General features: G+C 44.0%; 1 protein-coding gene across 4 annotated transcripts in view; it reads left to right on the top strand.

Annotated features, from left to right (window-relative positions):
• ASAP1 (ArfGAP with SH3 domain, ankyrin repeat and PH domain 1) overlaps nucleotides 1-13756 on the top strand; it is a 351640-nt gene that overhangs the window by 214594 nt on the left and 123290 nt on the right. For all 4 annotated transcript variants that reach the window (XM_032316148.1, XM_032316146.1, XM_032316149.1 and 1 more), the window contains exon 5: nucleotides 10864-11009. In XM_032316148.1, coding sequence (XP_032172039.1) covers nucleotides 10864-11009 — 146 coding nt within the window. The remainder of the gene's footprint in view (nucleotides 1-10863; nucleotides 11010-13756) is intronic.

Genomic DNA, 13756 nt, shown 5'->3' with positions numbered 1-13756 from the left:
TGACCTTGAAAAATCAGAGGAATGAGTCATCCCGAGTGGCATGGAGAAAGGCAATTAAAAAAAAATCCTTTCTGCCTTTAAAGATGTTGCTTTTAATCTTAGTAAGTATGTACCGAGTGATGGTGGGAAAAGAAGAGGAAATAGGGGCCCAGGGAAGTGAAGTAACTTGCTTATAACCCAGGGGCAGAGGCAGAGGGACAAGCAGAACCCCACTGAACAGGGACCCCAACGTGGGGCTGGAACCCAGGACCCTGGGTTCATGACCTGAGCTGAAGACAGACACTTAACTGACGGAGCCACTGAGGCACCCTAGGTCTTCATTCTTCACGGTGTTGCTCAGGTGTCCTCTCTTAGGAGACCTCACTGGCTATATCCAGATTTTGTCCGTGTGTTCATTTATTTATCAGATACTACATGGTGCCTACAAGACACTGTGTTAAATAAGCAATATATTTTCATGCAGAGGAAAGAAAATAAAATGCATCGCTGTTGGGTAAAGTAAATACTCAAAAGAAAATAAAGCTAAACGAAATAGAAGGCTCAGGAACTTTGGTTAACTTTAAAATCCTTCCTCATGCTATATAAAAGAGATATATTAGGTTGAATTAAAGCTTTCAGTGTTTTGTTTGTTTGTTTGTTTGTTTTTAAATACTGAATCCTAGAAGATTTGGGAACATAAGCTAGGTAGGAATCCCAAAATCTTTTGGGTAAAGACTGGTATGTTTAACGACATGAAATGTAAAAAGTTCTTTGTGGCAAAGGACACTGTAAACCGAGTGAGGAGACAAATGGGAGAAAATGTTTGCAGCACACACGACAACAGATTGCTGTCCCTTCTGCAGGAAGTCTCCCTACAGATTGACAGGGAGAAGACAAGCAGTGGAAACCAACAGGCAGGAAAGGAAATGTGAATGGACAGTAAAATAGGCCAAATACTCGGGCTCACTGTATAGTCCAGTTCTTCACGTCCTTGTGGCAAGAATTAAGAACAGTAACATCTATGTGCTAGTCTGGCGTTAGGGAAACACACTCTTCTGTTCGTCTTGCTGTTGGGTCTGTGCGTTCCTACCAACAGCCTCTTTGGGAACATAGCAGTAGTTAAAATTTGAAGTGTGCACCCTACCCCCTAACAATTCTATTTTTTTGAATATATCTTTTCAGAGATAAAGTGACAGCATGTAAGCACTTATGGATAGAAATATTTATTTCAGGGGCTCCTGGGTGGCTCAGTGGGTTAAGCCGCTGCCTTCGGCTCAGGTCATGATCTCGGGGTCCCGGGATCTAGTCCCGCATCGCGCTCTCTGCTCAGCAGGGAGCCTGCTTCCTCCTCTCTCTCTCTCTGCCTGCCTCCCTGCCTACTTGTGGTCTCTCTCTGTCAAATAAATAAATAAAATCTTTAAAAAAAAGAAATATTTATTGCAGTGTTTTCTTTGGTAGCAGACCGTGTGAGAGTCTCTCAGGGAGCTAGTTCTCCAAATCATGGTGGAGTTTACTGTGGAATGTAATGACAGTTAAAATAATGAATTAGGGGCACCTGGGTGGCTCAGTCAGTTAAACATCGGCCTTCGGCTCAGTCCTGATCTCTAGGGTCCTGGGATTGAGCCTTGCATTTGAGGAGCTGCTTCTCCTTCTCCTCCTCCCCTCCCACTGCCCACCACCTGCTCATGCACTCTCTCTCTTTCAAATAAATCTTTTAAAGAAAAAAAAATCATACTTGGTAAGTAAGAAAAGGAGAGGAGACCCATTATATATGTATTTTTTTTAAGTATAGAGAAAGCTTTGCTGAAATTATTAATACATCACATTATTAACTTTGCTTATTTCAAGGAGGGTACTGGAGAACGGGAAAGGAAATGACCATTTTTATCTTTATATATTTCCGTCTTAGTGTATGAATTATTTTTGTAATTTTAAAAACAAATGGAATTAAAAATTTTGAAGGGTGCTTAGTACGTCACAGTATGTATAGGCTCGTATAAAAGAATTTATCACTTTGCCCTCTATGCCAGCACTATAATTTATGACACATATTACATGGCTTTATTATCACAGTTATAGCTCATTGTATTTTATATGCCTGGCCCATGGCCAATACTCCGTATATTCCGAAGGAAGGAAAAAGGACTTGCTCCAGGAGACTTTATTACGTGCGTTGAGCATCTGAGCACTGTTGGGAACTCAGACATTGCAAAAGGCTGAGGACCAAGTTAATGGCAAGCGTGCCTGGGAAGTTAAACTTACCTTTGATCTTGAATGAGGCAGGTTGAGGCTTGGGATTGTGACGGAGCAAGGTGGCCCAGAGAACCTGGGCGGTGGGGTCGGCGGGGGTGGGGGGGTGGGGGTGTTGTGAGGCTGCAGCGCAGGGATGCTTGTGCCCAGGCTGTGCTCCAGAGGACTTCTCTGAGCTGGAGCCTGAGATGATAAACACAGTTGCGCTGGACTCTGGACCCAGAGGTGACTTAAATAGAGACACAGGGAGAGAAGCTGGGCTGCCAGGAGGAACTTCCTTTAACGTTGAAATCCTTCCTCGTGCTATATAAAAGAGATCTGTTAGGTTGAATTAAAGCTTTCCGTGTTGTTGTTGTTTTTTAAATACCGAATCCTAGAAGATTTGAGAACATAAGCTAGGTAGGAATCCCAAAAGTCTTCTGGGTAAAGACTGGTATGTTTGACGACGTGAAATGTAAAACGTTCTGTGTGGCAAAGGACATTGTATGGAAAGTTACGGAAGTGAGACTCACTTCGGGGTGAGCGACAGTTCCTCCCATATCGTGAACACCCGCCTTAGGCCAGACACTGGAGGAGGCACACTGTAGGCTTTTCGCATCCTTTTCGCGCAATAACCCTATTAAGGAGCATCACTGCGGTTGAGAAAGAGGAGTGTGAGATGAGGATCCAGATGGTCTTAGATCCACAGCTGGTAAATGGAAGACCTAGGATTTGATCGACAGTTGTCTTCTGTATCCTGGAACTCTCCAAGAAGTACCATGATATTTAGATTATACCTGAATGTCCATTAACATCAGAACTTCAGCTCTTAGTCTCAGAGTGAATGAAAGTAATGAAGATATTTTTAGAGGCTTGCCACGTACTTTATAGATTATACATCTGTCACATTTCACATATGAAAACCGAGACCCGGGGACACCTGGGTGACTTAGTTAAGCATCGGCCTTCAGCTCAGGTCATGATCCCAGAGTCCTGGGATCCAGTCCCGCATCGGGCACCTTTCTTGGCAGGGAGCCTGCTTCTCCCTCGGCCCGCCGCTCCCCCTGCTTGTGCTTGCCTGCTCTCTGTCTTTGACAGATAAATAAAATCTTGAAGGAAAGGAAGAAAGAATGGAAAGAAAGGGAGAATGGAAAGAAAAGAAAAGAAAAAGGAGGGACGGAGGGAGGAAGGAAGCCAAGACCCAGAAAAGTACTTTTCCAAGGTCACAGATGGCCAGTGCAGACCGGAGGGAGTTTCAAACCCAGGTCTGTGTGCCACTTAGGCCATGTCCCTCCATCAGATGACGCCTCAGTAAACATTAGGCAGTGCTTGGTCAAGACGGGAGCTCTTAAGGATGGAGTTATTATGAATGCTTTCAAGGCTTTTCCTCATTAAATAGAAATAATCCTTCATGGTTTCATAATGTTCTCTGCTGCTGCTACTTTCCCAAAAGAGCTTTCACATTAATCATGACATCTTTACCTCTTAGCATTCAACCTCAAGGAGTAGGCTGGGTGTAGGTATTATTAGACCTGTTTTATAGACGAAATTAGGCCCCAGAGAACCGTAGTCACCTGACCAGGTCACATGATAGCGGCTGGAGCTAAGACCTAGATTTTCAGGTCCCTCAATCACTGGATATCTGACTCAAAAATAGCAGGGGTTCTATTCTAGGGGTTCCAGCACTTCCCCGAGCATAATAGTAAGAACACAGGCTCTATGGGGCAGTGCCTGTGTCACCACTTTTCTGGGTGACCTTGGGCAGTCTGCTTCACTCCCTACACCAGGAAAATGGGGTAAGAATAGCACATCACCGTGAACATCAGATGAAGTAATGCAGGACAAAAGCACAGTTTACGGCCCTTTAAGCAATCAAAAGTGTAACCATAATTAATTATTCTTATAATTAATTGTTAACAAGTATTACTATTGTTATTATGTCATTATCATTGTTGAGAAACGAGGTCTGTCTTATTCCCCTTCATTTCTTAGTGTTAATCATTTAGTAAACCCGAAATAGGTATTGGTGGTATGAGTTATGGCATCCTTGCTAGTTTTGGCTGAGCCTGTCCATGGAAAAGGATGGGTTCCAATGTGGATTCACGAGCGAGCTTCACTTTTCTTATCTGTAAAACATTGCCCTGAAGGAGTTCTAGGATATTCAGTGTGATGGACCCCATCACAGAGCCGGTGCCTGAGAAACAGCAGCCGTGATTATGGTGACAGAGTCAATGGTTGGGTTCACGGGCCAGTTGGGAAGTTTTGTGAAAGTTCCCCAGTTTGATAAGGCCTCCCACAGAGTGAGAATTAGACAAACATCTGTCAGAGAAGGGCCTGTTTACTATTTGCTGTGGTTCTGAAAATTCTAAGTAGGGTCTCATTGGAGGAATATACAAGACGAGCAGGGGGGAGGGTAGAAGGAGAGAGAGAGAAGCGGACTCCCCACTGAGCAGGGAACCTGATGTGGGACTCGATCCCAGGACCCAGAGATCGTGCGTGACCTGAGCCAAAGACGCACGCTTTACTGACTGAGCCACCCAGGAGCCCCATTTTTGAAGAATATTATTAAAGAGGCGATTATGCTGAGTGAAATCAGTCAAGCAGTGAAAGTCAGTTATCATATGGTTTCTTTTGCTTGTGGAGCATGAGGAATAACACGGAGGACATTAGGGGGAGGAAGGAAGAAATGAAGGGGGGAACTGGAGGGGGAGATGAACCATGAGAGACTGTGGACCCTGAGAAACAAACTGAGGGTTTTAGAGGTGGGGGAGGATGGTGGGCCTGGTGGTGGGTGTTAAGGAGGACATGTGTTGTGTGGAGCACTGGGTGTTGTACACAAACAATGAATCTTGAAACACTACATCAAAAACTAATGACAGAATATATGGTGACTAACATAACATTAAAAAAAAGAAGAATTGGGGCTCCTGGGTGGCTCACTGGGTTGGGGCCTCTGCCTTCGGCTCAGGTCATGATCCCCGGGTCCTGGGATCAAGCCCCATGTCAGGCTCTCCGCTCCACGGGGAGCCTGCTTTCTCCTCTCTCTGCCTACTTGTGATCTCTGTTGGTCAGATAAATGAATAAAATCTTAAAAAAAAAAAAAAAAGAAGAAGAAGAAAAATATATTTTTTTAAAAAGGAGTATTGAATTTTAAAGTATTCTCAGGGAACCTGTTAACTACTAGAACCTCGGAACATATACTCTGAGGGCTGTCCCTGACTTGGGAGTGTTGCTGGAAGCCTCTGTCACCAGCTGGAGGATGCCAGGCTGACTCCACCACAGTGGCCCCCACTGGGCGGCCTGGGGCTGTCATCCCTGTTGTCCTCATCATGAACATTTATTGAGCTTATCTTGCACTGTGCACTTGGCCTGCAGTAACTTAATCTCCATAATACCTCCGTGAGGTAAGTACCATTGTTACGTCCATTGTACAACTGGGGAAGATGAGGCTTAGGAAGGTAGTAAGGTACTTGACCAAAACACCATGCAGGTTTATTAATAGACCTGGGATTTGATTCTAGATCTTTCTCACTTTAGGATGTGGGAGAAAATCCCCAGCTCTGAGATCTTAAAAAATGTAAGAGTAAAAGACTCGTTTTTGCATCTAAATAATGAGGATGATAACAGTACTTATCTTCCAGTCCGATTAATAAGAGTGAATGAAGCCATGGACGTGAAGTGCTTAGTGCAGTGACTGGCATATACTGAGTACTCGACAAACTAGCTATTATCACTATTATTACTGAAATAGTAAATCACTGCTTTGGTATTGCTGTGGGGCTTAAGTGTTGAAATGTATATAAAGGCCCTTTCAAGCTGCATGGAACATATTAGGTGATTAGTATATGTTAGTCATCGCCCCCAAAGAAATGCTAGCAGCTGAAATCCTAAGTGGCCCGTTCTGGTTTGGCTGGTAAAACTGTATTATTTTGTACTTTTTTCAGAATTGAAAGGAGTCACCTAGCTCTTAGAATTGTCTTCCATTCTGCAACAATACCACGAATGCCAGCAATTCCCTAAGGATATTCGAAAAGCATGGATCTGTAGTGGCTGGGTCAGATTTCTCTCTTTCCTTGTTCTGTTCTTTTATCAAGTCTCCATCCTCACCTACTTTCCCCAGCTCCGACTTGACCAGCTTCCCAGAAGTCTGCTAGCACTTAGGTAGACTGAGGATCCCAAAACAGAGCTTATTCTGTTCCCTGAAAGGTGGTGATCAGGCCATTTTCTGCTTCATGAGCCCTCCTACTCAGTCACACCTGTATCTGTGACAATGTTCCCCACCAAAGCCCTGTAGCTCTCTCTTCTTCGCTAAACCCCTGAATTTACCTTCTGTTCGTCTGCTCAGGGCACTCTGTCATAGGCCCCGCCCTCTGCCTCTGCCCTTGTGCTGTCTTCCACCAGAACCCTGTCTCCCTCCCCTCTGGGACTCTGCACCTGCGGAAAACCTGCCTGGTAAACCCTTCATTTTGTACAAAGGGGTGCATGTGTTTATAGAATTTTGCTAATGAATTGTTACTGTTAGATTTGTAATACATGTTTAAAAAAAATACTTAAAACATGAGACTTATGTTCCTTTGCTGTTTGATTTTAAATATATCTCCCTGATTTGTAACTAATCCTGGCCCTAAAAGTAATGGTGACTGATTTTTTTGGAGGCAGATGCCACATGCCAAGTACTGTTTCAAGTACCTTACTGTTATTTCCCACTATTTCTGCCCTCAACAGGATTATTAGTACTGTCCCCAGATGTGCTTCACTAAACTATGATTTTTCAGATATATCTATACTAAGAAATCTCACCCATATATACCTATGTCTGATTAACATACACACACATGCTTATGCACGTAAATATACATGCTGACTGTGTGGTGGTTCATTTATGGAATTAGCAAAACATGCAGGACCCATGACCTCACCTAAACTTACTTACCAGTCTCCCCTTCCACCTCTGTGACATCACATTTGATGTTCATCTTCTCTTCCTTGAAGGGTTCTGGTGAGGGTTAAATATATTGTAAAAAAAAAGCACTAGGGTCAGAGAAGGTTCTCAGCCAATGCCAGTGCTCCCTTCCTAAGGCCTGTCTCTGACTTAGCCAAGTCTGTCTGTCTTTTGGATGAGTCCATCATCTTAGATAGACTAAGAGCTTCTCTTAATTCTTTCTAAACTCTTCATGCCATTCCAAACTCAGGAGAGTGGTTTTGTTGAGGGAGGGAGGGAAGAGATTGGAGTTGGGGGAGAGAGGAAGCATTCTGCAACACTTTATTTCGTAAACTAGTTGGTGTGTACATGAGTGTTCCATTCATCTAAAGAGTATGATAAATGTCATCTGAAGTATTTTCTAATTCCAAGCAAACAAACAGAAACTTTCTAACCTTATGTTTTACTAGAGACACTTCTTTGAACACAGTGAAATGAGCAGCTGAATTGCTTTTTTGCTGGAGAGTGTCAGGTCTTTTGGGATTCTCCCGGGTGAGGTGAGGCTGTTTGGCCTTAGACGGAAGGAATCAGGGATAATTCCAGTTTATGAGGAGATCAAACATGTGCATCCTGTCTGTCGAGCTGATGTAGCCTTTCTTTTGTGTTTTCCTGAGCCACTTCCCTCAGTTACTTGGGCAGTAACCAGAGCTGCATTTTATCTTTTTAAATATCTCAGCCTGAAATGCTGACATCCACTCTAGGCATCATGAATTTTTGATGTGGCGTTGATAGGAAGGCTGCTGGGGCTCACTGCATTTCACCGAAGCGCCCTGACACCCGTTTGCTTCCGTGCACGGACTTTCTTCTTGGGTGCTTCCCCGTGAGGACTCAGACTGTGTTCTGTCAGGGCCCATGGCTGCCGGGCAGTCATGGCGAATGTATTGGAGAATGCAGTACTTTTTTTTTTTTAAGATTTTATTTATTTATTTGAAACAGAGAGAGAGAGACAGCAAGAGAGGGAACATAAGCATGGGGAGTGGGAGAAGGGACCTCCCTCCGAGCAGGGAGCCCGATGCAGGGCTTGATCCCAGGACTCGGACTGACAGAGCCACCCAGATGCCCCGAGAATGCAGTACTCTAGATTTTCCTCTCAGTTATTCAGCAATCTAGGAGTAAGAAGAAAATGCTTCTGAAATTCCTGAAAAGGAAATCAACACGTTCAAGTCTCCCATCCAAGTACTAACCAGGCCCGACCCTACTTAGCTTCCGAGATCAGATGAGATCGGGCGCATTCAGGGTGGTATGGCCGTAGACTCAAGTCAAGAGATATTTACTGAGCCCTCACTCCTTAAGCATGGCTCACGGAACACAAACACCATGGTATTTGTTGGGTGGGGACGCAGAGATGAGCCGGAGGTAATCCCTGCCTCTCCTGGTCTGGTGCCAAGGAAAAATCTGTATTTACACAAATATGATGTGATGTGGTGGAAAGTATTGCAAAAGAGAGACAGAGTATTATAGGCAAGGAAGGAAAGCTTCATAAAGAGGTATCGAAGGAAGCCTTTAGAGATATTACTTTGCCACACACAGTTGTCTTAGATACTTACATTGATTTATTCATTCAGTAAGTATTGTGCATCTCTTGCGGGCCTGCATACAAATCCGTGCTCCCCTGTCCTCCCCCACAAGGAGGAGAGAAGTGGGGAGTCCAGGCATCTGAAATGCCTCCCCGTGGAAGTGGTGCACCTCGGCTGTGCTCATGTTTCCTTGGTCGGTGTGTTTCATGTTCCATGCCTGCCTCCCTTAAGGGTGTAGAGATATGCGGTACTGCCTCCCATAGCCTGCAAGGATGGGGCACCTGGGTTTCTGTTATAAGTGTTGACATTTTCTAGAGGAGTCACAGATCTGATGCACAATTTAACAGAGTCACACTGGATGCTGTCTTATAGTAGATTGTAGGGGAGCAAGAGCTGGAATAGAGAGGCTTGTAGGAAGCTTTTGCACTGGTCAAGGCAAGAGATGACGTTAGATCGGGTTGATCACCATGGGGATAGTGAGAAATTGTCAAATTTTTGGCTGTATTTTAAAGGTAAAGGCAATAGGATTTGCCAGTGGGCTGCATCTGGGATATGAGAAAGAAAAATCAGTATGACCTGATGGGTTTAAGTCCTAACAGCTACGAGAATGTATTTGCCATTAGTGGGGACTGAGATACAAGATCTGCGGAGGAAAAAGAGGGTTAGGGGCAGAACATTAAGGCTTTGCTTTTTAGCATGTCAAGATGAGAGTTATTGGGGATCCCAGTGGAGATATTGAGTGGCAGTTGATATAGAAGTCTGTATTTCAGAGGTGGGATCTAGGCTGGGCTGCCAGTTTGGGAGTTCTTAGCTGATAGAAGTTATTCAAAACCACAGACTAGGTGAGATCCAAGAGTGAGCATAGATAGAGAAGAAGAAAGGCCCAAGGCTCTCCAACATGAGGAGGTCAGGGAGATGAAGATCCAGCAAAGACATTGGAAAGGAGCAACCATGAGATAGGAGGACGGTCAAGAGAGCATGGTATCCTGGAAGCCAAGCAGAGAGTGTTTCAAAGAGGCGGGAACAGTTGTTACTTATGGAACACTCACTCTTTTGAGAAACTTCGGATACTTTATATCAGCTCATCAGCACTCCAATCATCTAAGATAGTATTAGGCTCATTTTACAGATTGGAAAACAAAGCTCAGAGTGAGATTTATTAATGCCTCTGATGGACTATAAAAGTAAAAAACTGGTAAGATAGCAAGCTTACAGGTTGTGAAACCAGACTTGAAACATAAATCCATCTGATCCATGCCTGCACCATTTGCATCAAGAGATCATATTGGGGGGGGAGGGGGCTTTAAAAATGCTGTTCCTCAGACCTGAGGCTTATACAGAATTAAAGGAAATTAAATTGAGTTGCATAGAAAGAAACATATTAGAACCCTTGGATTCTTTTGCATTTCAAGATAGATTTTTTTAAAAGATTTTATTTGTTCATTTGAGAGAGAGAGAGTGACTGGGAGGGAGAGGGAAAGAGAATCTAAAGTAGACCCTGTGCAGAGCACAGAGCACGACCCTGAGGTCACAACCTGAGCCAAAACCAAGACTTGGACACTCAACAAACTGAGCCACCCAGGTGCCCCCCAAGACTGAGTTTTTTTTAAAGATTTTATTTATTTATTTACTTACTTCAGAGAGAGAGTACATGTGTGAGCGTGAGTGGGGGAGAGGGGCAGAGGGAGGAAGAGAAGCAGGCTCCCCACTGAGCAAGGATCCTAATGTGGGACTCAATCCCAGGACCCTGAGATCATGACCTGAGCCAAAGGCAGCACTTAACTGAATGAGCCACCCAGACGCCCAAGGTTGATTTTCTAAGGAGAATTTTCTCCTTGTTCCGTGATCATCATAATTTCTTAGTGGAAATACAGTTTGCTTTAAATGTGATAATTTGACTCGTCACCTGTGGGGGGTCCATGAATTCCCTGGGATGTAGGTGAACTGAACACTGTAGAAGAACAAGGGGAACCGTGGTTTAATAGAGTGAGTAGAGACATTCAGTGCTCCGCTGACCACCTCTGCACATGTTCAATGAATAATTGATGCAGTTTCTCTTTGCCTTCCTTTTAGGAGTATCTAGTGATCAATCAGGGTTCAAAATAACTCGTCATTGTGGCATATAATAGTTCAGACTCCTCTCTCCTTCTTTTTTAGATCACGTACAAAATGAAGAAAACTATGCACAAGTTCTTGACAAGTTTGGAAGTAATTTTTTAAGTCGAGACAACCCAGATCTTGGCACTGCTTTTGTCAAGTTTTCTACTCTTACAAAGGAACTGTCCACGCTGCTGAAAAATCTGGTAAGCCATAGCATAAGGGATTTTTTTTTAATTACAGCCTGATCGAAGTACAATAAGAAGATAAGGAGAACAATCTACTAGTCTTCTCCCCAACCCCCAGTCCGGGGGGTAAAAAAAATTTTTTTTTAAGTCTCAGGTATGGAGTCACATATAAAAAAAATACCATTATAAAATTCTTAGATCCAACTGATAATGGGTTAGATTTCTTGAGTCAGAGAAACTGGTTAAGCTGAACTCTCTTGTGCATTCTGCCACAGTTCTGGTTTGGGTTTTGTTTTAGGTAGCATTCAGCAACTCATGCTTTTTAATTAGTTAGAAGAGTGATGATTTCCGTGTCAAACATACTCTGCGAGTATGCACTGCAAGGGGTATTCCTCACTCATATGAGGACAGGTGTGCATCTTGGTCTCTGCTTTACAAATAATGAGCCTCCCCAGTTCTTCACATCTTTCAGCCCCCTACCAAGAGAAAGATTTTGAGATTGGGGGAACCCATGGTTACTGAAGTTGATGACAAGAAGAATCCCTAAAAGTCTGAGACAGGAGAGGTGCTGACCCCAGGAGGTGGACACAGAGTTGGGGGTGGGGCGGTCTCTTTGGCAGGCACTCGAGGATTTCCGCCCTCACACCTTGTTGACACTAGAAGGTTCGTTCTGGGTAGCACTACCACCCACATTTTCTTAGGCATTAAATTAAGCAAGTCTCTCTTCTCCAAAGTCCTAAGAGATAGACATACAAGGAGGTTGAGTGGAGCCAAAGAAAAACTACATCATACTTTTCCTCGTCTCTCCTGAAGACTAGGAGCTGGTTCTGCCTCTCCCGCATTCTCTCAGTATGACACCTTTCCCCCCTTGAAGAACTCAAGCTCAGGATATCTTGACCCTGGGTCATTTACTCTTCTACTAGATAGGCTTCTCTGGCCTTACAGGAGAATCTTGTCACAGATCTGTTTGATACAAATGGCTACTTTACAGATGAGTGTACAGTATTGGAAAGATGAAAATGGCCTTTCTGTAGTGTATTAACCTGGATATTTGACCAGTCAGAATATCGTCTTTTTTTTTCTATCATACTAGATGAATACATGCATATGTCTGTCTTCCTCACAGCTTGATTCTAATTTGTGGGTTATACCATTAAATTAGTCTCCTATAGGGCGCCTGGGTGCCTCAGTTGGATGGGTGACTGCCTTCGGCTCAGATCATGATCCTGGAGTCCTGGTATCGAGTCCCGCATCAGGCTTCCTGTTCAGCAGGGAGTCTGCTTCTTCCACTGACCTGTCTGCTCTCATGCTCTCTCTCTCTTGCTCAAATAAATAAATAAAATCTTAAAAAAAAAAAAATTAGTCTCCTATAGTGACAACCAATCATAAAATAAAGGTTGAGAGTAGAAATATGTCTTATTTTCAAAAACTTTTGAAAGGGTAATTTTGAACTTAGGACCAACACATTCCTACACTTTGGGGTGTATTTGACAAATCCATGATATCTCCATGAATCTTAGAGTATTTAAATCTCTTATATTCAGAAGCAGGCCCTCATTTCTCCTTCCTCTGTTACTGCCTGTCTTTCTGCCGATTGCATGCTCAGAGGCTGTGTGGTGGGAAGAAAGGAAGTGAAACAGGACTCCAGCTGTTCACTTGGGTAATAACTGGTAACAGCCTTACTCAGGGAGGAAGTTCTGTTTTCCCCGGGTTAGGTGTTTTCACAGGGCTATCTTGCTAACCTTTAGTTTCCGGGACACCGAATGTATTTGGCTTTAGTCGAGATTCATCGCTTGCATGTTTCCTGGACCAGTGCAGCCCTGCACTCCCCTTTACTGTGGGTTCCTATCCCAGTTCACATTGGCCCCCAAGACAGTGGTCTCTTGGGCATCATTCATCACCTGTATTTGCTGACCCAGTAATACATTTGCTGACCACCATAACAGAAACCACTGATTTGTACTTGACACTTCAATGAACCTGGCAATGTGCATGGTAGATTTCTTACTCCGCACCTTACAACAATCCTGTGGTTATTATACCTTCAATCCAGATGAGAAAGTTGAGGCATGTTATTATTTAACTTGTCCAGGTACATTGTTAGTAAGTAGATGTGTACCCAAGTCCACTGTGTCTACCACCCCCTCTGTTGTACTGCCTCTGTCATCTGACTTGGTGGTTGTGTTTCCCCGTGAGAAATGCTGATCTCAGTGGTCCCCTAAACAGACTCCAAGCTAAGCAGCATGCTTTCTTCTTCCTTGTCCTCTCTCCTTTAAGGGTTAGAAGACTAAGAAAGATCAATAGAAATTGCTAGAAGGCTCAGTTCATTTAATTAAAACAAAAACCAACATTTATCTCTTTGAAGAGAGTGGTGGCGTTCCTGGTGAAGGAGCAGGTAGACAAATCCGTTTGTACTCTAGTTGGTTACTAAGGGAACACTGTCCTGATTGAGTAAAAAGCCAGTCCCAGGAGTTTATACAACCTGACAACAGTTTCAACAGCTTGCTGCTTCCCTTTTTATGTCCTGCCAGGAAAGGCTAGAGCAGAGCAGACAGGCGGATGGGGCCAGGCCTTGGAGCCGGAGCTCAGAGGAAGGCACACCCCTAGGAGGGACAGAGTTCCAGGACAGCTTGCCGCACCTCCAATCCCCAGACAAGCTCCTTAGCTTGCCCAAACCCTGAGTGTGCCTCAGGAGAGTCCTGAAAACCCTGTTAAGCTAGTGGAGTCTGGAAACATTAAGCAATAATGGTCACAGGTGGCATTCA

This window comes from Mustela erminea, chromosome 16, assembly GCF_009829155.1.
Source record: "Mustela erminea isolate mMusErm1 chromosome 16, mMusErm1.Pri, whole genome shotgun sequence".
Classification (NCBI taxonomy): Eukaryota; Metazoa; Chordata; class Mammalia; order Carnivora; family Mustelidae; genus Mustela; species Mustela erminea.
Note: the sequence above shows the minus strand (reverse complement) of the source record. Positions and strands in the feature narration are given on the sequence as shown.